Below are 24,026 nucleotides of genomic sequence, written 5' to 3'. Positions count from 1 at the left end.
TCTGAAGCATTTTTAAATTCATCTAAGTTTACTTTTAGACTTTTGCAGTTTTAGAGGTTTTACTCCGGTCCTTTACAAAGCTCAACTAACTAGTCGAGAAAAGTGATTCATGTGTACTATTATAAAGCCTCTACTCAGCGATCTTGTTGTAGAAGGTCATTTGTTTACGTCAGTTCAAAGTGTTGGCGTAGCGTTTTTTGACAGTTAGCCCATGCATTATCTGTCAAAAAACCCGAAAACGTATGCATTGTGCGCCGGCCTTCAGGCAACGTTGCCAGAATATTTTAAAGCTTATCGATGTCAAAGGTTTTAAAAAATCGGTATGTATCAGTATTTAGTATTCTAATTAATTTTACATTTTTGCCGTTTTTGAAAGCGAAAATTTTAACTTTTGGACTATGAGGTTTAAATTAGCTTCTGAAGTGATTCTGAAAAAACATACAGAGAAAGAAGAAAAAAACTCTCCTTGACGAAGTTTGAGGAAAGTTCTTAGATAAGTCGGAAAAACATCGGGGGAACTTCCAAGACAAGAAATGAGGCGAAAATTTAAAGAACCTATCGGAATGAACAACAGTTTGTCACATCCAAAAGAAGCCACCAAAGTTTCGGAAATCCGAAGTAAATTCCTGAGGTAGCCATTTCCAGGGGAAGCCAGAAGAAGCTAGGAGCCGAAAGAAGTCGAAAAAACAAACCTATGGTTTATGGACAAACTTCCAGAAGAATACGAAAGAATCTTCCTGGAGAAGACGGAAGAAACTTCATGGAAACGCTGGCAAAAACTTCCTAAGGTAGATAGGAAGAAACTTTTGGAGAAAGTCGGAAGCCAGAGAGTTTACGTAAAAGTCGAAAGAAACAAGGACACAATTCCGGGAGAAAGAGAATTCTGGAGGATATTCTAATGATCCAACAAATTTTCCTGAAGTTTTCGGAAGATTCCTTAAATGCACTCAGGAATATTACGTAATTCCACGGCATTCTAAACAGTTCTTGTAATTTTCCTGAAGAAAATGGGACTGTTTCGAAGTTCTCTGATCATCCAAGTACTCCAAGTACTCGGAAATTCCCTGATTATAATGAGGCTACCAGAATATCTCTAATCATCTTTGAATGTCTCTGGACTTTCTTTAAGGTTACGAAATTTCTTAAGTGCTCTCACAATTTACTTGAATTTATTGCAACATTAGCATAATAAACTTCTCTAATCTTCTCGATTTATTTTTAAATTTTAACTGCCAATAAAAGGCATGGAACTTCCCATAAAATGTTCTCACAATGGTCTAATGTTCATGTAACTTTCCTTACGTTTCCTTAATGTGCATGAGGCTCTCGGAACATTGCTGAAGTTTTTGGAAATTGCCTGTGTTTCTTGGAACTCCTTTCAAATTTCAGTAATTTCCTTGAAATGTAACAACTCAAGGCGGGAGTAGCCGTCAACAATGCTGATGATGGTACAGCACGCAACAACCACCCTACTGCAACACAATAGTTGGGTAAAGAAGAACTGCATTATAACACACCATCGACTGGAAATGCTCTCGCAACGTGGGGCTTTAGGTAGTGATGAAAACGTCGCTAGAACTATTCCACAGCCGCAGTCAGTTTATGAGCAAAAAGAGGGACGTACATTTTTGCCTGTGGCTTGGAGACATACTTCAAGTCCCCGCGTACATCGTACGGGTTAGGCAAAAATGTGCGTCTATCTTGAAAAACTGTCGCATTAATGGCCCTTCGCTCATTTTAAACTTCAATTCAATTTTCATACTGCCGTACTCTAACGGAACTATCCACCTACCCTCTTCTAAAGATCATTCTCTAGCTAATAAATCATCGCACTAAAGCTTCATGTTAGCATTTCCAACCAACTCTGAAAATCGTTAACTTCGCGTAACATAAGTAACATAAAAAAAACACTTTGAATGGATCGTTTTATAGTTAATTTAGATTGAATAGCTATTAACTATTAAAAAGATTGGTAATTTTATAACATGATCAAGCAGTAGGTTTGTGGGCAACACTGAATTGTGCAGTGTGACAGAGTGGCCATGGTCTCACCAAAGAACATGATCACCCTTGTTTTTTGTAGACAAAAATCAACAAGTAAACAACTGCGGTTGATATTGCAAGCTGTGACATCCCAGCTCGGAACATCAAGCTAACAAATCTCACCAAACTGTGGTGAGATTGAGTTTCATGAATTTTTGCTTTACACCCGAAAACAACCGAAACTTCCATAACGCCTGGCATTAGTCGCTTCGTGTCTGCCATCGGTGAAAAGAAAAAGAAAACAAATAGCATTATGATATCTTCTCTTTCTAAGAAAGCGAAGTGCAGCGGGATCATTTCTACGTCGATTCAACTCTCAGTTTTAAATTCACATGTCGTGAATAGTCTCACAATATCAAAGGAGTTTGCAAAATCCATATCAGGCATGATGTTTTGCTCCAATATCATGCGTGATATTGAGAGCAAATGAGAGCGGAAAAATAACAATTAATAAATAAATATAGTGAATTTGTAGAAAGATATGATCAAAACAATTGCTTTTCCGATAGTAATTCCCATACAAACTTCAAATGAGTCAGTTTTTGACGAAATGAGTTCAAATTTTGGGAGGATGGGCAGGACCTGATTTAGAACCGTTTGAGAACTGTGGAGGAAAAATGTCAAATGTTGCATTATTCTTATGCTCAGATAAGTACGTAGGTATATTTTATGATGGTCTTTTATTAAAAATAAACCCAGCATACTAGCTAAAGCTAAGTGAAGAGTTAGCCATCTTGGATATATTATTTTAGAAATGGTAGAAACAATATTTCATACATGCGAAGAGATGCAACAACCTCCGGCTTAAAGTCTCCCAAACAAACAAATCTATGAAGAGCTTTGAGTGGGTTGGTTTATTTCCTTTAAATTCCGTTATAATTGCTTATCTTTTGACAGATACGCGTATTTCGTCTACTACTTGCAGACTTCATCAGTGCCAAGTACTCAACACCACTCCACAGTGGCCTACACTCATAAAAAAGTGCATATTATATTTATATGCACGGCACTTAAAATTTGACCAGCTACTTTAGCACATGAAAAGTATGTGTGGCGCTTATGAAATCTTGTTGATTCTATCAAGATAGTTTTTATTAGCAGTTCTTTTGAATTTTAATGACAATCTAGTGATTGTGAATACAAACTGCAAATGATTTGTATTTGTGAGATTAATGAAGATTATTGTGAGTTTCATAGCAGGGGTGCTCTATAATAATTGAATTAAAAAAAATTCACCAATAATCTATAATTAAACCAAAACTACTTTTGAATTGTATAGATTCTTTGTATTGTATAGATTGTATATAGGTGTTCGGTAATTACTCAGGTAATTATTCCAGATAATTCCTTCTGGCTTCTCTCGAAGGGTGGACCTTTTAGCGCTCTGATCAGCAACGTTTCCCTAGTCAGAGAACTGCGCAACAGCAATTCCAGCTCACGATGACCAAAGAAAGTTTTCGTTGCGTTCGTGGGAAAGGAATTGTTTTTTTTTCGTTGGTGGCGCGCTTCACGGATAGTACGTCAGAGTATGAACCAGCGCTTACTGCATTAGGATCTGATAAACCAGTTGGTCTGCTATCGGGAACGCATACACTGTTAGGCTTCGAATTTGCTCAGAGTAGAACGATGTTTCCAAAGAATCCTCCAGTTGCTTTGAAACGTTGACGTCGTGGTCCTCACTGCACAGCCACTCTTCCAAAACTACTTCTACCGTTGTGAATGCAATCAAATCCAATCCCTGTAATAGGTACATAACATATTTGATGATGAGAACTGCCCTAATAAATTGGTACCATACACTAACGATATCATAGATGATTCGACCATACCACATAAAGTTGGGATGATATCCCGAATTGGTGGTTAGGCGCTTCTTATGGTTATTGTTTATGCGGGTGCGTATTCGAAAATGAAAATATTATTTATTTAATACTTACGTTTAACTTCTTGCGTTCGAATAACGCGTCCCAGTCACAAAGCCATCCGGGTCCTTGTAGGTCGTCGATGAGTTCGTCCTTTTTTATCGTTTTGAGTCTGTTGGTGGTGTAGTTTAATTCTACAACCAAAAGTATATGTATTTATGAGCATACAAAATAAATCAATTACCAATTACCTGTGAACAGTTCAAGTAACTCAACTGGCAGGTTCAATTTCTGCAAAGCTATGTGCGAAAGCGAACTGTTATCTTGCATTGGCGCTATTTTTGTGTTGTGCTGATCCCGTGTTTTATTTATGTTTTGATTTTAATTTTTATGCGCATATTGTTTTGTTTTCTATATCATTGCACTTCAAATTCAATCAATGCATAATGTTACTTAAAAGTGCCACACATATTTTTTATAAGTCGCACATAAAATGTTAATTTTCTTCTGTGCTTAAAATCTATGTGTTTAGGCACTTGAAAAATATCAGTCGTTTAATTTGAGTGTAGCTTTGGTTTGAAATTTTTCAATACAACTGAAATAAATGAAATTTCGCGTATCATTTGAAAAGGGCCTATCCTCGTTGATCGATTCTCTTCATCGAGTTTCTCTTTGGTTTACCACGGCAACATAAACGAATTTCTCGCTAAGCTCGCAGCACAGTTCGACAGAAGATGATGTTAGCTTGCGCCTGAAACAACACACTGAATGGGAAATTCATTTGAAGTCGGGTTATTCGCGAAAGAGAAAATTGACGAAGAGAATCGATCAACAATCTTTGGCCCTTTTCTCGTGTTGCGCGAGAAATGAAATAAATGAATGGTTGGCCGTTTTAGCGTGCGGGCCGATTCATGAATCGAAAAATTTCGTTGATCGGCCGTTTCGAAAATCGAGTTATTTTTAATGATTTTTCTCGATTATGCGGACCTTTCGTATACGATTAGTAGCGGTGCTAAACAATGGTATCAAAACCCGATTTGTTTACGTTTTGGACATAGGCCCATTTCAAATGTTACTCGAGAAATGTCATCATGTTGAACTTTGAGCAGAATTGGCACGATGTGGCACTGCTATTAACTGTAGTGGTGTGCGGCGTTTGGTTTGTTGGCTTGGAACTCTGCTGCGGCTGTGTTTGATAGGGGCGTCCATATTCTGTTACTTCCAACCACCAACATGGCGTTCGATAATCTTCGAAAGATCTAGCAGGTTTCGGTAGTTCCTCCTCTGGAACGCTTTCAAACCCACTAACCGGTTCAGAAGGACATCATCGATAACTCTGGTATTCGCGTACTACTTCTTCTGCTACCTCACTGGGCCAAAAGTAACCAAATTGAATGGAGTCTCATATGCAAACACTCACATCATCAGGCAGAATCAGTCTAGGGCAGGCCTGCCCAACGTTTTTAAACCACGGGTCAAACATTAGAATCCATATCAACTGGCGGGCATAACATTTTCATTTTAAACTGGAGCCGGTTTACACGCGTTTTTTTTACGCGGTACGGTTTTTACGTTTTTAAAAGCCGGATGTGACCCGCGGACCGTACATTGGGCAAGTCAGATCTAGAAGATTTAGAATGAGGAAAAATTGTCTTAGCCGCATTGATATAAATTTTCCAGTTGTTGAAGTATTCAGCCAGAATATCCAGACCCTATTGTGGATTTCTGGTGAGTTGATAGCACCGAGAAACCACGGTACAAATATCGAATGAATTCAGAACAGAAGTAAAGAGAGACCTGGAATGATCTGGCTTACCCGAGATATTTAATTTAGTCGCGGTTTGAATTTGGACCATTGTACAATGTTGACTGTTTTTTGAAGACTGCTTTATTCCGCCTGATGATATCCGAGACACGAACGAGCTAGTTTGTTTGCTGATATTTTCTTGTCACGGAGACTCTGATCCTGCCTTCGGTAGATAGTTCTTAGGGTTATCAGTTGTTTAGTAATGGGAGTAATCGATGGACCAAAACTTTCCTGATGTTCTCAGCCTCTACCAATTGGATGGCTTCCTGAACTGCATTGCGGCTCAACAGCACGGATAGTTATCGTAGATCTGATTTTCATAGTTGGTTGATTGGCTGATGCTCGTAAGGATGATAGTGCAGTTGAAGTCAAGGATCGTGAAATCCCCGTGGTAGCTGTGTAAATATGCTGTAGTGCCCGTGCTTTGTGGGTTGTTTAGGCTCGCCAGAATCTGCGTCAGGACCAGGATTGTTTATCGATAACCGCTATCGACGGATATCGATTAACAATCCCAGTCAGGACGGTGAAAAAGTTTTTCCAAGTAGAGTCTAGAAATCGCTGTATTGGAATCCAAGATGGTACTTCTTCCATCAAAATGGCATCTGATGTATTATGATTTGTTCTATGATATTTTGGTTTTTACATAAGTTTTATTTTGAATAATTCATTTATCTATTTAATTTCTTTGACATTCAGTGAAACCTCCTATTTCGAAGTCTTCGAACGGATTAAACGCACAATTAGTAAAGATGAGAAATTCGAACGATAAATAAAAATGAAAACAAATTCTCCTTCCCACATTTACAAAATGTTCCGTTGCTCCTGCTCAAAAAATTAACTTCCCACCAAGTGAACAAACCAAGCTCCATTGCAATACAGAAGAGAATCAAACCCGCTCTGAACTGGAAGGTATTAAACTGAAAGCATATCAAAGACCTAACGAAATATTTTCAAAAGTCATATCCATTGCAAACATTCACCTCTTCGTTCGTTCCGTGAAATTTGTATCGAAAACCAATCCACATAATCCAAGTATCGTTGACTCATATATTTATCACAAGGGTCTTCCTCAACAACGAACAGAACATTATCCAACAGCAGAGATACCTACATATTTGAAAGACATACCGAGCAATAACAATATTGAACCAGAAATGGTTGAAAATGCTATCTAACATGAAGCTTTAGTGTAATAATGCATTAGCTAGAGAAAGTTCTGAAGAGGGTAGCTAATAAATTATCACACTAAAGCTTCATGCTAGATAGCATTTCCAACCAACTCTGAAAATCGTAAACTTCACGTATGAAGTAACAAAAAACACTTTGAATGCTACTGTACCAATTTTTAATCCATTTGGAAACATCAGGACTCGATCGAACCCCAGAGAACATACACACACACACTGTAGGAACAGGAACCCGATGATCATTCGAAAAGACTTGCGCATTCTCATATCCATTTAAGAAGAGGAAAAAAATAATATCTCATTACGCCTAGCAAACTATCACTCGATGCTCTCGAAAACTCATTCTTTCAGTTTCTCACGTTGTATCATACTGTTGAAAATTTTCCACATTTAGCAGATACGCGAAAACAAACTAAAATCTCACATGCGGACGAATTCCCTTGGTGGATGCGGAGAAAGACCACTCGAAATCGGCAAAACTCAAGCAAAAGAGCAAAAACGAAACAGAAACCAATCCGCTTAGAACTGTAAGGGCCATCTTAATTAACGACTATATTAAGAATTAAGTGAACTAAGTGTACCATACGGTTATATCTAATTGAAGGAGATAGCTAAGAAATTCAAGAGAAACAACACGAACGAAAAACAGCATAAAATGTTAGCCTCAGAAGGTGGACTTGTGCCGCACGAACATGCGGTTGGTTCAAGAACCACGGTTGATCATCTGGATGAAAAATAAAACGACAAATAAAACACCGTGGAAACAACTAATGATGTAATTATTGGAATAAAAATAAAAAAAACACGAATGTTTTGTAGTTTTGACTGCACGCCGATGTCCTTCGTAATTTACAGATTGTTTTTTTTTTTTTTTTTTTGTGGAGCTGCTTACAAGACAAAATCTTTGAAGGGATGGTGGCTACCTTACATTACATTACTTTCTTCAAACTTTCTTCAAACTTTCTCCAGAAGAGCTTCTTTTTCGTTATATTGTTTTACAACCTGTAATGTTTCTGGAGTGCGCTAGTCGTTGATTTGACCGAAAAAAATAAGCGCTGTCAGTGGGGCCAAATTGACAGTTGACAAACAAATGTTCAAAAACGAAAGGGCGTAATCAAAATAGATGAAAAAAATATAATTTTGATTATTTTTAACATTAAGAACACAAAATAAAAATCTAAACTTCTATGAACTGATTAACAAGGGTCAACTTAAGCAGAACGGTGCAAATAATAGATCTGCACCTAGGGGCAAGCCAGCTGTACTCAAAGTTAATATTTTTCCTCCGAATAAATTTGAGTTACTCATAATTACTCAAGAATGATCAAAGTAGTCTGGCCTTATGTATATTCATCAACAAATACAAACCACAGTGAGAATAAACATTATGTGACAGAGAAGGAGGAGAATCAGAATTATTTTATTAAATTCTTGATACAAATCCTTATTTAATCACTTGAATTCATTCACAGCATGAAATCTAAGAATTTTGCTTTGAAGGGAAATAAGGTTAAAAATTCCATTTATCCGAAGATTACCTAACATGAAAAATGTATCCGTATCACCCAGCTATACACTACGATGCACATACCTTAAAGTCGGTAAAGAATACCTAAATATCGGTAGAAATTACCGATAATCGAAGAAAGTGCACATACCTCAATTATCGGTAATCATGGATTACCAATAAATAACGTTTAGTATTACTTATTTTATAGTAAAAAATAGTCTATTTAAAGCTAGGGGTAAGACAACTGTACTCAGAGTTAATATTTTTGCAGAGAGTAAATTTGAGCTACTCAATATTTACTCAAAAACAAACAAAGTAGTCTAATATTTTTCATCAAATAATGTTCAAACAATCCCCGTCTGACAGAATGTTTTGATTTCAAGATTTAGTTTTCATTCATTAAAAGATCCAAGTTAGATGGCTCTTGTCCAAGCCAAGGGATGTTTAGGTCTCTTTTTCTTTCTAGGATGGATGGCTAAAGTGTAATGTCTTTGAAGTTTTTGGTGATGTAGAGGTGTTAGTGTTTCCATATCCCAGCCATTTATATCTACCCGGGAATCTTAAAATAGCTGAAGATTCTTCCCGGAAATCGGGAAATATTTTCGGTAGTTATTTATTAAAACTTGAACTTCGTCAGGATTTCTCCCGGAAGATTTTTCCGACAATTTCTGGAAGTTTCTTCCAACTTCCCCTTGAAGATTTCGACCAGCTTCTTCGGAAGGATTCTTATGATTACTCTGGGAGGTTTCGTCTGACTTTGCACGAAAGTTTCTTCCAACATCCCCTGGAAGTTTTTTTTTTAAACTTTCCCTGGAAGAATCTTCCACCTTCGTCCATTGTTCAACGGAAGTTTCATCATCTTTTCATTCCAACAGTATCAGATTATAATCAGAAGTCCTAGATTACAATCAGAAGTGCTACCGGTGGAAGTGGAAACTGTTTCCCATTTCATCCGGACTTCCCACGGACAACTTTTCTGAATTATTCTGAAAGTTTCATCCGGCTGCCTATATTTGCATGGAAGTCTCTTCTAACTTCGCCCGGGAGTTTCTCACAGTTTGTGTCAGAAGCGTCTACCTGTTTCGTTTGAAAGATTCTTCGCCAGGAAGCTTTCCTGACTTCGCACTAAAGATTCGCCAAACTTTCTTCGGAAATGTCTATCAATTTTCCCCAAAAGTTGTGTGGTCATTTTTAATATAATATATGTTTAACATGGTTTTCGTACAAAAAAACTGCTTCTCGGGAAGTCAAACTAGTTTTCTGGGAATCGGGAAATGATAATTCTGGTAAATTGCCCGGGAAGGAAACACTAGATGGTGTGATTTCAAGACTAAGGAAGTAAGAATTTGGCCAAATGTTTTCAGAAGCTTAATTTACCTCATGAAAATTAATGCTCAATCTCACAAAATCGGTCAAAGAGGTTTCATATTTTGTTGCACTACATGCCCGAATGAGGAAACTCATCAATAATAATTATTATTAATAATTACGGTGTATAATCATTAAGGAAGAGGGATTTACATTTCTGAGAATATTTAGTTAGAAAATGTCAGAGTTAGGGTCAACCGAGGGGTCAACTCTCTCCAGAAGCGTTCGTTGTTTTCCCTGATACTCCTGCAAAAAGACATCAATAGACACGAGTTGAAAAAGGTTGAACAGGAACAGGTTGAATTTTCATCGTCTGGTGTTGTTGTGTTGATCGATATTTAACACAAAAGGAGCATTGTTGAATGCAGTCTTTTATTTAATTGTTCATCCCAGGACCAAATAGGTTAGTTCTGGCCAACTTCATAGTTGATTCTATTCAGAAATTTATATGAAGTTTGTCAATGAGCGATCGTCAAAAAGATGTAGGAACCATCACATTCCATTTTTTAATACTGGGATTGTCCAAAATCAACCTTTGGATTTACTGAATTATATCGAATCCCCCCTGGACAGTCATGAATCCCCGTCAATATTGAGTGCAATTCTTCCTGTGATTGTCCGGAATCTTCCCTGGGATAGTTCATATTCCTTCTTTGGATTTTCCGAAGTTACCTTTGATATTGTTGAGAAACCGAACTGGGATTGTCTGAAATTCCCCCTAGGCTTGTTCGGAATCTTTACTGAGACTGTCATAAATCCCCTTTGCGATTGACTGGAACTCTCTTAGAGATTGTACAAAATCCCCCTAATAAAACGTCATCGGCATGGCAGTAAAGCAAGACAGCTCTGACTGTTCCGTAAGGTCACCATAGAAATCTTCCATCGATTTTGAGGGGACAGCTTGTAGGGGAGAATGGTATACAACGCACCCCCTGGGCAGAACGCACCAGCTGACTTTCATTTGTGTTTTTCATGGCTTTTACGTAACTTTTTTGTTGTCTTATCAAGCAGCACTTCTAGCGTAGCATCTGAACTCAAAATCCTGCATGATAAATCCTAGAATTGGATTAAAACTTCCAAGAAAAACTCAAAATAAAATGAAAAAGTGCGTCTTACCCCGGGGGTGCGTTATGTACTGTTCTCCCCTAGTTCCTTTCATACACGTGCAGTTGCCTTTTAATTGCTGAAAGATGTTCCCAGTAAAGCATTGCAAGCGCACCGTTTAAAATGTTGTTGCTTTGCTTTGCTTGACAGTATCGGTTGCTATGTGTATTTTATGTTGAGCAACGCGAGTTACTCAGAGTTACTCAAAATTAACTCCGATTTTACTCAAGATCAAAAGCTGTCTTGCCCCAAGATTTAAAGTAAAAAGTAACGATTTTTATCGGTAAAAATACCGATAACATTTTACCGATAATTTTAGGTAATCATAGCTAAGAGTGTAGACGTAATTTATGAGGCCTTCATGTGCTTGGCAAATCAGAGGTTCTGCACATCTACAATTGCAAATTTCATCATCTCATATAGGAATGAATAAGTTGAGAATTCAAGATGGATGGGAGCTTGATTTGGTTTTATGGAAACATAAAATTTTAAATATGGCTATACGATGACAATGTTTTGCTTTCTATTAATCTTGGGTCAAACCTAGTGGCAATTAGATATATCTGCGACTTTTATTTTAAAAAATTAACTTTTGAAATTACAAGTTGAAATTGAAAGAAACACTTTTAATCCGAAAAAAATGTTTTGATTTTGAATATTTTCGTTGTTAAAACTACGAAATTGGAGAAACTTTTAAATTGAAATTTCATTATTTTTATAGGAACAATTTTTGTTCTTTGTGTGTATGCTTGTAGTTAAGTTTTCTGAAAATCATGACAACCACCAACCAAATGGATTATTTTTCTAAACTTCTCTGAATGCCCAAGAATTAGTGCAGAACTATGAGGCTACTGCCTCAAAGTTCTTTACTAATTCTTGGGCATTCAGACAAAAGTTAGAGAATACTATTTCGAAGTAGTAGTCGTTATTTTGATGCCTTCCGAATATTCAAACTGTGGTCAATTTAAACAAATTTATCATATTTTGAATTTGCAAATGCTATGGTCAACGTCGACCGATAACAGCTTGCACTAAATTTGAATGAAAATGGCTTACAAATGATTGGCTCGAAGCAGTAGGAAGATCATGGGATCTATCTATAGATGATTATCCAGTGTAAACCACCATTTTCTCTCTTTATTTATACAGCTATTCCACATAGACGCCCACATTCATCAGGATTCACTTTTCGACCAGGGGAAGCTGCAGAATTTAGGAATATTTATAACCGTTGAACGTCTTTCTTTGACAGTTGGGGAATAGAGATTGCTAAAGTATGATTGTGTCAGTGATTTGTTTTCATCGGGAAAATTTTCCGCTATGAAGTTTTTTTTAAAAAATAATAGAAGTTAATTTTAGTAATAAACTGTATTTGTTTTTGCTTTGTAAAAATGAAGTGAGAAATGCTCGCTGCACATCTCGGACTTTAAGATTTACCTACTCTTTGAATATCTATAGTAAACTATGATCCTAATCCATCAATTACTTTAAAGAAAAACAAATTTCAACAACTGTGTGAAAAGTTATTAACAAATGAGCAGTTGGTGTGTACAACTGTGTATGCCAAACATGATGTTGATGTTGTCCATTTGTCAACTTTTCTCTCCCAACATAGTTTAGCCATTTTTGGGTAGGTTCAGTTTTACCGATTTGGGTATATTGTAACCGAGTTTGGGTATTTTTTAAATAGCGATCATTGTGAGCTAATTTAAAATCGTTAGTTTCCAGGGTTGCTATTAGCGTGTATTTGCTTATGTTGCATGCAAGTCGCGCGCGTAATTTCGTTCCTATCTTTTAGACTTACCTTGACAAAGAAATTATCAAAACTAGATAAACATTTCAAAATGTCCTATTTGCATTGATCGATTCTCTTCATCGACTTTCTTTTTCATTAATAACTCAGCAACAAAACCATTCTCTGTTGCATTTGACATTTAGAACGCTAGATAAGAAGCTCTTTCATCAATCTATATGGTAAAATTAGCGTTTGCATAGAAGTGGTTATCAAAAGAGAAAGTCGATGAAGAGATTCAATCAAAGCTGATAGGACCATTTCATTTGTTTCTCGAGAAAATAAATTAATCCGACAGTGAGCATGCATAAGGGCGTAAACGCGATGATCGATTCTCTTCGTCAATTTTCTCTTTTGTGAATTAGTCGCTAGAATTAACGTTTCACGTTGCGTTTGTAATGTAATTGCTTTTGATAGTCAATACAACTTGTTACAACTCTGCATTGAACAAATTCTAGAACATTGTTTCGCTTAGCTGTAGCAATGCAAAGAGAAAATCGATGAAGAGAATCGATCATCGCGTATACGCCCTTATGCATGCTCACTGTCGAATCATAACTTCTAATCTGTCAAAAACTTAAAATGTAAACAAGAACAAAACATTTAGTAAATCTTTCTTCTGCGATTATTTATAACGACTAGCGAATACTTTCAGATCGAAAATGAACGACGAATCTTCCGTTGCACGGAAAACAGTGCCACCGTTACGAATAAAAAATGTCCGTTCGCTGCAAACTGTTCACATATCGGACGAGGAGAGCCCACTTTCCGTCGATACAGGTTCCACTTCGGAAAACGATAATTTAATTATAGATGAAATGGAAGAACCGGCAGTAGATAAAGATGAACCGATTGTTATCGAGACCACAGAACCGGAAGGCGGTGCGCACACCAACCGCAGAACGCGGAAGAGGACTCGGAAACAGAAACCTGTTCTAGATGAAGATCGAATTCTGGTCATCGATGGAGATACAATCGGGAGCGATGAATATGAACAAGATCTCCATTCCAGTTCCAGAGTGTCGTCCAATAGGCACTCGATCAACAGCGATGAAAGTATGGCTCCTTCCGGGGTGCATAACACATCGAGCCACAGTTCCAAGGGAAGCCGTCGAAAAAGTCATCACGTTCCGAAGCAGGTTGGAGATGTGGTGTTTGAAGAAGCAACGATTCTAACCGTTGACGATGACGAAGACGATGATGATGATAAGGATGTCGAAACTAAGGAAGATGACAAGAATGACCCCAATAGAAATTTAATGAAAAACATTGCCATGTTGAGGACATGCATAAATTATGTGCTTGTACAGCAAAATTATCGACCAATGTCCTTCAAGCACAATTTCGAAAGCACCTCGAAAATGGTTGAGTATTATAACCAATTGAAAACAAATAAAAAATAATGATGAAATATTCTAGTCACTGTAGTTTTTTCCCTTTTGAGGCTCAAAATCTACCCTGCGCAGGCTATGATTCATCTTTAGCAAACCCCACATGCATCAATATATTGACGCGAAGGGGAATTATTAACAATAATATTGATGTGAATTCAGAAATATTGTCAATCTCGATGTAGGGTCCACCCCACACGTATCAATATATTGACGCGAAAGGGAATTATTGACAACAATATTGGTGATGGAATACAGAAATATTAGGTCGTATGAATAAAAGCGTTTACTTTACTTTCCCCGTAAGAAAAGCACGGGAAAGTAAAGTAAACTCTTTTTATTCATACGGCCCATTGTCAATATCGATTAATTGAGGTCAATATAGAATGTATTGACAATACGATGATTGTCTATAGCGCCCATTACACATATCAATATATTGACAATAAATTGACATACTGACAATATTATTGAAAAGGTGATATTGAAGACGATGATTGATGACAAGTATTGTCGAAAAGCTGATTTCAATTTCACTTTGTCAATACTCAGAATGTATTGACAAAAATCCGTCAATTTCGCCATCAATATCATCGATATACAAATATTGACAACATTAATGGCAATACGTTAGAAGTCTTTTTTACCTTAATGTATTGAAGTCAATATTACTTGTCTCAATTTCCCCACACAAGAAACATGAATCAGCGAAAGAAAGTGTGTTTAGAGTTCATGTTTGCATTCGGGTCCAAACAGAAACGATTGCTGAACCTGTATGTATTGAATGAAAATACTAGCTACACTCGAGCTACACACTGAATTCGGTAAATTTTGCCGGGTTTTTGAACAGCTGAAAAAATTGGAAAAATTTCAAATGACCGTTACTCGAAGGAAATCATTAAAATCGACAAATTGGTTTTGTATCGTTCAAAAGGGGTTAACTAGGTCCGACCATTTTCAGTATAAATTTACATTTTTTTTTAATTTTTCACTGATTTTTAAACTTTTACCGAACAGTTCCGTAGTTCAAAAATTACCAAACAGCGGAGTCCTGGTTTAGTGGATATACATACATAGAAACCAACTTTCACCCAACATTTACTTATACTTGCTCATTTCAAATTAATTTCAATTTTTTTTTTCAAAACCAAATTGGCATACCAAATGTTGTAACTTTTTGACAGGACACAGAAAATACACAGGACATGTACTTCCAAATTGATCGACTTTAATCAAATCGATTGTCGAGTGCGCGGAATTACTAGACGTGTGGAATACCCCACGTTAACGGTACGCAGTTTCCCAAATAGAAACTACCATGCTGATGTTTTGGTAAACATTAATAAATGAAAATCATGCATATAATAATTAATTTACGTTACAAGTAGGTATGTGAAACGCTGATACTATTTATTTTATTTTAAAGTAAAAAAAATAACATGATTATGCTTGTGATTTTGTAGAAAATGTACATCCATATAAACGAAGCCTGGGTGATTGGTGACTGTAAAAAGATACATTTTTTATTCAGTTTGAAATCGATTGCATATCACACACGAAAATTTAAAAAAATGGCAACACTGCATGCGCGAAGGTGCTTTGTGAGTTAGTCGATCTAAATGACGTACACAGCAAAAAAAGTTGTTGAATATTACATCGAAACTGCTGCAACCAGGTCAATCCATCGGTTGTGTAATATCACATTGTACGATGTACATCGATTTTGCGAACAAAATTACATCCACTGATGTAATATTGTATCTGCTTTTTGCTATTACATCATTATTTCATGTATCAGCTTGAATTACGTTGATCGATATTACATTTTTTTTTGCTGTGTACGTTCTCCCTCCTCTCAGGTAGGGGAAGAATATTGACAAAGTGAAATGAAAATCAGTTGTTCAACAATACTCGTCATCAGCAAACCCCACACGCATCAATATATTGACGCCAAGGGGAATTATGGACAAAAAAATGATGATGTGAATTGAGAAATATTGTCAATCTCGATATATTGACGTCAATATAGAATGTATTGACAATACGATTATTGTCAATAAAAGTAATCGTGTAGGTTCCACTATCAATCCATCTTCATCAATATTACCTCTTCAATAATATTGTCAGTATGTCAATTTACTGTCAATATATTGAACTGTGTAACGTGTGAACTGTGAACTGTGTCAATATTTATGTATTGATAATATTGTAAGGAAAATTGACAATACGATGTTTGTCAATATATTGACATGTGTAATGGGCGCTTATAGTGGACCTTACACGATTGCTTTTATCACGGCTTTTATTGACAATAATTGTATTGTCAAAAGATTCTATATTGACGTCAAAACATCGGTATTGACAATATTTCTGTGTTCACATCTATATTATTGTCAATAATTCCCCTTCGCGTCAATATATTGATACGTGTGGGGTTCGCTTATGAAAGCAATCGTGTGGGTCCACTTTGCCCATTTGTTGATATTAAAGAACCGTGAACTATACTGCCGCTCTTTGTACGTCCGTCCCATGACGAAAATCGGCAAGCCGAGAAAATCGCATTTTAAACTTGATTCTTATACCCCGTTCACATTACAGCCTATATCACGTAATATAGACTGTCTTGCAATGAGCACTCATACATAGAATTTGCAGTGAAAACTAAGATGTATGAGTGCTCATTGCAAGACAGCGTATATCACGTGATATACGCTGTAATGTGAACGGGGTTTTTTTTTTCCTTTGGTTTTGTTTTTTCCGTCGATCTTGTTTTCCGTGCTGAGCACCAATGCTACCGACGTGCCAGGAAGGCAGCTCCCACACCTGGACCCTACCTATCGACCCATCAACTCATGAACCGGGGACCAACGGCTTTACTTCCCATCCGAAGGAAGGCGTGATCAGAGATGTTATGCCACTACACCACCGGCGCCGTTAACGGGGTATTATCAACAATCAATACGAAACTAACGATTTTAAATTGGCTTACCACTTTAGTAGCCTATTGGTCCCAAGCAAACGATTAACGTACCCTATTCTAGTTGAAATTCTATTACTACACTATGGCTGTGAACCATTTGCCGAGTTAAATTTAACTCGTGGTTAAAAATGACATTTCGAAAGTTATTTCTTATGTTCGAAAATCCCCGTGCTGTCGATCGACCGGTTTTCGAGCCACGGTCGTCAAAATTTAACTTCTTGTCTGTCAGAAATAACCATGCTCGGATAGCAGGGTTAATCGATAACTTTCCATCTGTCAAATTTTAACCAAAAGTTAAAATAATCCACCAAATGGTTCAGAGCCTATGTTTGTTTTGATTCGCTATGAAAGTTTGACAGATAACATCAGGAGTGTGTGGATTCATGCAGAACATGCAGGGGGGAGTGAAATAGCTTGGGACTGCTTGGGACCGTTGTTCTGGTACGGAGTGAGCCAAAAATAATAATGATTTTCTTCGGGACCCAGTGGTCTTAGAGTTACCTCTATGGTATTATCATAGAGGTAACTCTAAGACAAGTAGGTCCCGAAGAAACGTCGCTTGTAGCTTGTCGAATCACCCCTCGAAACATAGGAAAAACCAATAACCCCTCATTTTATCTGTCAAACTTTCATAGCGAATCAAAACAAACATTGCGTAGTACTAGAATTTCGACTAGAATAGGGTACGTTAATCGTTTGCTTGGGACCAATAGGCTACTAAAGTGGAGAGCCAATTTAAAATCGTTAGTTTCGTATTGATTGTTGGTATTATGACGTATAATCATCGAGTTCATCCAGTATTATAAAAATATGCACGGTGAGAAAAATGTACCCAACGGCCAGTTCACTGTTACCTACTTTTGACTAGTTTGTTTCCTTTTCTCCTTCTAATGTTGTCAAAAACGGATGAGCAAAACCACCCAACAGGGGTAGTGAAGTGTGGGAACCCAACGTTGAGTATAATCATATTTACCTACTTTTGAGTACAACTAACTTACTTTTCGGTAGAAAGCGAGTGGAAAATTCCATACGAATTGCACACAAGTAAATGAAAACTACTTTGACCCGCTTTACCTACTTTTGGGTTCCTGCACTATAAACGGATACGAATTTTGTTCATTTATAGCAAAAATATAAATATTTATACTCTAAACATATGAATTATTCAAAGTAAATTGCACGCATGTTCAAAACTAAAATATTTATGTTTGAATTAATTTCAAAATCATGTTTATTTCAACAATATAGGATTTGGGTAAACTGTTTTTTGCGTGACATGCCTTTTTATTTCCTTCTTGTTACATTCGGAAAAAGTTGCCCAAGCTTTGCTCAACTCAACAGAAAACGGCCTGAAAGTGGCAAAACCGAAGATGGATCCGGAAACGAGTCCGGAAACCAGCTCGACTAAACCGGCGGAGCCCCACAGCACAGACAAACAGACATAACACATTGAATATTTCTCAATGTAAAACATCATCGCTAAAACATTACCGCCCTCTGTTGAGTACACTGTGGTGGGTAGTACACTGAACAGATGGCGGTAGTGTGTAAACGTCAAACTCAAGGAAAATGACTATGCGCGCCACAGGTGGCGATACTACGAACTACGATACTTATAAATTGACCGTTAAATGCTTGTTCGATGAAAAACTTGCGAGAGTTATGTCTGTTTGTCTGTGCCCACAGTATCAACTTCACTCCGTCTTTTCTGATGGCGATCGCTATATCATCCTCCTCCACACGTGACTTTGAAAGAACAACGAAAATCCGAAATGGACTCTGAATCCATTCCGGATCCTCCTCCGACACCGAACATAGAAAGAAACCGGTATGAGGACCAGTGGCAGAAACCGAGGCAGAAACGACAAAACGACGCTAATATCACAAATTTTCTCCGGTTCCACTGAACTGGAACCCCCATCCCGACGGGTCCCCGCATCCCGGACCAGGACTCCAATACCCACAGGTCACCCTTAATCGCACCTGAAAAAGAACAGGAATTTAGATGCCCTGCCCGAAGATCTTTCTTTTTCATTTCTTTGCAAACCGTTTTATTTTGCTTTACCCTGCACTCAACTACTAAAATAATTTCAAAATAGGTATATTAATTTTAAACATGATAAGCATGTCTAAAATAAACATTTATTATTGTTCGCATAACTGTCAAACCAAACAAAAACAGATACGTTTATTTTCATCACGAATATTTTTGAAATAAACGTATTGCGCATTTTGCACCTCTTTAGACAACTGTGCAGAAAATTTCTTCACAGTGAATATTTTGTACACCTGTATTTCACTCATGCATGCAAACCGTTCATATAGCCCAAAATGCATTTGCGATCAATTAAACGAAGTTTTGCGATGGCTCATAGTGTAAATGCAGGCTACCATGATGAAGTCGTTTCCCTTCGTAATATGTTTGGTGAATTGGACGACATTTTTCAAGCATTTACAATCAAAATGGAGCACCTGAATCGAGGTATTCAAGCATTGGAAAAGCGAGATACTATGCGAGAATCTTTTATTTCTGCTGCAGAGGAAACTGTCCGACTTGAAGAGACTGATTTCTCTGAACAACTTGCAGCACAAATTCTTGAGCAAGTTGACGTGGACCATTGTTAGTTTGAAATCGATTTTTATCGTATGATCAGCTGGTTTTATTAAAAGAGTAATAAAAACAATACATTTGGTTTACTTCTACATAGATAACATTTTAAAATATATAATTTTTATGCAATTTCCCGTTGCTTCTCAGAATTGTTTTCGCAACCAAGTGTTTTTAAGTCATTTTCGAGTTCAACTGTCGGGTCAAAACGTCCACCTTAAATGAAGCCACATTTCTTGAACAAGCTTGAACAAGGATACCAAGAAAAATGTTCCATAATTTCTGATACAACAATCTTCATGTCACGATGTGAACATTCCACGTAAGGCCTTTTCATATGCTGCCTAACCAGCCCAAACACAATCTCAATGGAATTAAAGAATGGACAATATGCAGGTAGGAAAATAGGAATAATTCCTAACGATCTCAGATAGTATATGATCATAGGGTCGCAATGAATGCGTGCCCCATCGAGTATCCAGATGGACGACCGTCCAGGGTACATTTCTACGTCTGAATTTTTGATGAATTTCCTGCAGCATTCAAAAAACTTCTTTCATGCCATCCTGATCAATAAAGCATAAAAATGATACTCTGGGCTTACGGATGAACTCACCTCGGCAGATCAGTCGTTCTCTTCGTGTACCATAGCCACGAGTTCGAAGCATTCCACGGTTATCGAAACTCACTTCGTCAAGGAATATCAGGTTGTGATATTCCCATTTGATACCATGTAGCTCTTCACAGAACCGGATAATATCGTCTTTTCGGATTTGAAGTGCTTTCGATAGCTTTCCATGTGAGTCCTTCATGATTTAGGATACGGCAGATAGAAGAAGTTGAAATCTGCATTAAGAAAGTCGTCTCGAAACATTCCTTGGCCTCGTCTAGGTAGAGCGTCGAATTCCGATTGAACAGCTGCACTAACCACATTCGTTTATCTGCACCAATTTTTTTTTGCAATCCTTGAATATTCCTTGCGTGAGAATGAACCATTTTTTTTTGATAGTTAGCTATCCAATTAGTGATCGTTGTTTTGTGTTTCCGGTACATTGTAGCCAACTTGGTCTTCGAAATCCCCAGGAAAAAAATAGCCGTATAAAGGGTGTCCACGATGAAATTGCCACACACAAAATTGATTCGCAAAATTCGAGTTTTCATCCGATTGCCATCAAATTTTCAGGGATTGAGAAATAACTATTAAACTTCATTTTACCATTTTACTCGTATTTTATTTACAGTCCATACGCAAATGCCCGCACCTTGGCCTTAACCCCGGCCATAAGATTCTGCACAACCTGTGAATCAACCGTTTTTGCATGTAAACCCATACTTTCTTCAGTTCCTCGACTGTCTTCACTACCTTAGGTCGTTTAAGAAGGTGCTGCTTCATAATCGCCCAGTACTTCTCGATGGGGCGGAGCTCCGGAGTGTTGGGAGGGTTGAACATTTTTGGCACGAAATTGACCTTATTATCCGCATACCACTTCAGCACGTCCTTGGAGTAGTGGCATGAGGCCAAATCCGGCCAGAAGATTGTTGGGACGTTGTGGGCCTTCAGGAGAGGAAGCAGCCGCTTCTGGAGGCACTCTTTTATGTACACCTGTCCGTTCATCGTGTCCTGGGTCACGAAAGGTGCACTCCGCTTCCCGCACGTGCAGATGGCTTGCCAAACCAGGAATTTCTTCGCAAATTTGGACATCTTCTGAGTGCGGACATGCTCCGGAACGCTGAACTTATCCTTGGCCGTGAAAAACAGGTTGCCGGGGATCTGTTTGAAGTCGGCCTTCACATATGTTTCGTCGTCCATGATGCAGCATTCAACTTTCGTCAGCATGTTGAGGTACAACTTCCTGGCACGGGTTTTGGCGGACTTGTTCTGCTTCTCGTCGCGATTAGGGGCCTTTTGTACCTTCAACGTTCGAAGCCCAGCCTTAGTTTTGGCCTTCTGGACAAAACTTCGGCTTAGGTGCAGCTTCTTAGCCACATCCCTAACGGAGGCGTTCGGATTTCGGTTGAAGGCCCCAACTACGTGGTTGTGATTTTTGGTGTTGTACGGAATACTTTTTCCTTCACTTCTGGGCTTCCGATCGGTGGTCAACCGTTCCTCGAACCGCTTAATCACTCGCGACACCGTGGAATTCGCGATTCCCAACGTTTTAGCGATGGAACGATGCGAGAGATCCTTGTTCTCGTGATGAATGCGCAAGATTTTATCACGCACGAGCTGTTCTTTCGACTCCATTTCCGCGAGTTTTGATCACAAGACTTTAAAACTTGCAGGATGTAAATAATGCACTATGAACTAAATCCACCCAAATTTTCATTAAATTCTACCCAACGGTTAAAAAGTTAGAGCAATTTCATAGTGTGGCAATTTCATCGTGGACACCCTTTAACACATGATAAACAGTATTCTTTTGATGCACGGCACTTGGTAACCTCGTGTAAAATATCTGCCATTCCTTATTATACATTAAATCCATTATATTTTATCATTTTATGCATATATTTATATGAAATAAATATAACCTTTGAACAATTTGTTTAACAGGTTTCAAATATCAACCGAAAGACCATCGATGAGCAGCAGATGTCATAAAAAAATAAACATAATTATGACACTACTTGTTGTCACACTGGCTGTGCATGTGTTAGTGTATGCGGAGAAGTAGCTTCATACGTTTGAAATTAACCTAATTTATGCTTGTGGCCAGAACAAACTGAGTTTACGTTTAAATTTACCTCAAATATTTTTGTTTCGACGATGGTTTTTTTCTGCGTGTATCAGGTAGGGAAAAATTTCCCCTATCTGATCGTAGTAACTATATGTATACATGTACTATATTGCACTGCGTGGGCGATCAATGCATGCGTGGGCGAATCAATGGAACTCGACATTTTTCCAGTTGCATGAAACTTTGCATAATGGTTTGGGGCAATAATTATTTTTTTTTATTTAAATTGTGTCTTTGACATTTTTCATTAAATAGTAGCACGAACACGACAATTCTGATCGGCTAAGACAAAGTTGTTGAAAAAAGTGTTTAAATATGCACAATAGTTTTTGTCAGTAATTTTGAGTATTAATGTAAAAAAGTGCCCAACACTCAAATATGTCAAAATGTCTTTGTTCAAATTTTAATTAAAAAAAAAAACTGATGAAAAATCAATTTTTTTTTAAATGTTTAAATTTTTTTAATTATTAGAATATTTAGACTGGGAAAATCTTGTTGCAGGCGTGCCGAGTATGCAAAAAAGGGGGGGGGGAGACTCCAGATGTTGATCTAAATGCATATATAGAGGTACCACGCATGTTGTGCAGTGTCAAGTTGTCAAGTACTCTACTTTGTAGTCTATGAAATGGATTTCTAGGTTTTTTGACGGCACTGTCCACTGTGAACCACTAACAGAAAACAGATTTTGTGTGAAATTTCCGATAGACGTAACAGCAAACAACATCAGTGCCATCTGATGAAAAATGAATACAGAAGCGTGACTAAATGCCTAATAGCTCGAGCAGTAGCCACATGAGTTTTTAAAAGTTTCCTATTACTAAAAACAAAAATTAAATGCGCGCACATTTGATTTATCTGAATAAAACTTTTACACTCCAACGTTCCATTAGCTAACAATGACGCAGCTTAAATGGTGGGCTATGGGACGTTTCTTTCAGAATGAGTTCGTCATGTTTACAAATCTGTACAACATACTTTAATCTTCTAAAATACTCGGTAAGACTTTACTCTACTAGCAGTAGAAAATGGTTCACGAGTGCACACCTCTTCACACAGGACGAATAGTAGACTTGTCGAATGAATGTACAACGATTTCAAGCGAAAGAGATATGTTGTTGCTGCTGCCCACACGAGGATCCACGTGCTTTGTTTGGAATCTCGAATGAAACGATGCACGGCTTCGTTCGTCACCGGTCAAACACAGCTCTCCGGTACACGTGTCGTCATGAGGCGATCCTTAATCACATTGATGTCCAGATCGGATCCACCGGCAGCGCCAGAGCTAATAGTTGCATTTGCACTCGGATATTGTATAGGTGGTCCGCTGTGCACCGGCATGGGATGATGTCTCCCGCTACTGCTTTCCAGTGCCATCGTAAGCGGGTGGCCACCGACCATAACCGCCGTTGAACAGTCCAAGCCCACGCCGGTGCTACTGAGATTGGTTAGGTCTATCGGATTAAGGTAGTACGAGTTTGCCGAATAGTCGACAAATGCGTAGCTGTCGTCCTGCAAAGACGCAAAAGTTGCAGAGAAAAAGGCATGATGAAAATACAATCCCCCTTGATTTGATTCTGGGCCGAAATGGACTTCTTTGTGTCGCGCAAAAAAGTAAAACGATACTCGGTATTTGTTG

The 24,026-nt window shown here is 37.8% G+C and overlaps 2 protein-coding genes across 2 annotated transcripts in view; one reads left to right on the top strand and one right to left on the bottom strand.

The window, feature by feature from the left end:
- Nucleotides 1–13,318: 13,318 nt before the first annotated feature.
- On the top strand, nt 13,319–14,076 carry LOC135710992 (uncharacterized). The gene has a single exon (XM_065233730.1). It carries the CDS (start codon nt 13,336–13,338, stop codon nt 14,074–14,076), a length of 741 nt encoding a protein of 246 aa, XP_065089802.1. The 5' UTR covers nt 13,319–13,335.
- A 9,267-nt stretch (nt 14,077–23,343) lies between these two features.
- LOC135710983 (hemicentin-1-like) overlaps nt 23,344–24,026 on the bottom strand; it is a 277,039-nt gene continuing 276,356 nt past the window's right edge. Inside the window, exon 19 of the mRNA XM_065233722.1 lies at nt 23,344–23,899. Within this exon, the coding sequence (XP_065089794.1) occupies nt 23,585–23,899 (315 nt within the window). The 3' untranslated portion in view covers nt 23,344–23,584. The remainder of the gene's footprint in view (nt 23,900–24,026) is intronic.

Source organism: Ochlerotatus camptorhynchus, unplaced genomic scaffold (genome assembly GCF_037179485.1).
Source record: "Ochlerotatus camptorhynchus isolate MF236.1 unplaced genomic scaffold, CSIRO-AGI_Acam_v1.1 ptg000412l, whole genome shotgun sequence".
Taxonomy (NCBI): Eukaryota; Metazoa; Arthropoda; class Insecta; order Diptera; family Culicidae; genus Ochlerotatus; species Ochlerotatus camptorhynchus.
This window is presented reverse-complemented; position numbering and strand designations above follow the sequence as displayed.

Excerpts from the sequence above, each read along its gene's own strand:
- LOC135710992 (XM_065233730.1), top strand. The coding sequence starts at position 13,336 with ATGAACGACGAATCTTCCGTTGCACGGAAAACAGTGCCACCGTTACGA.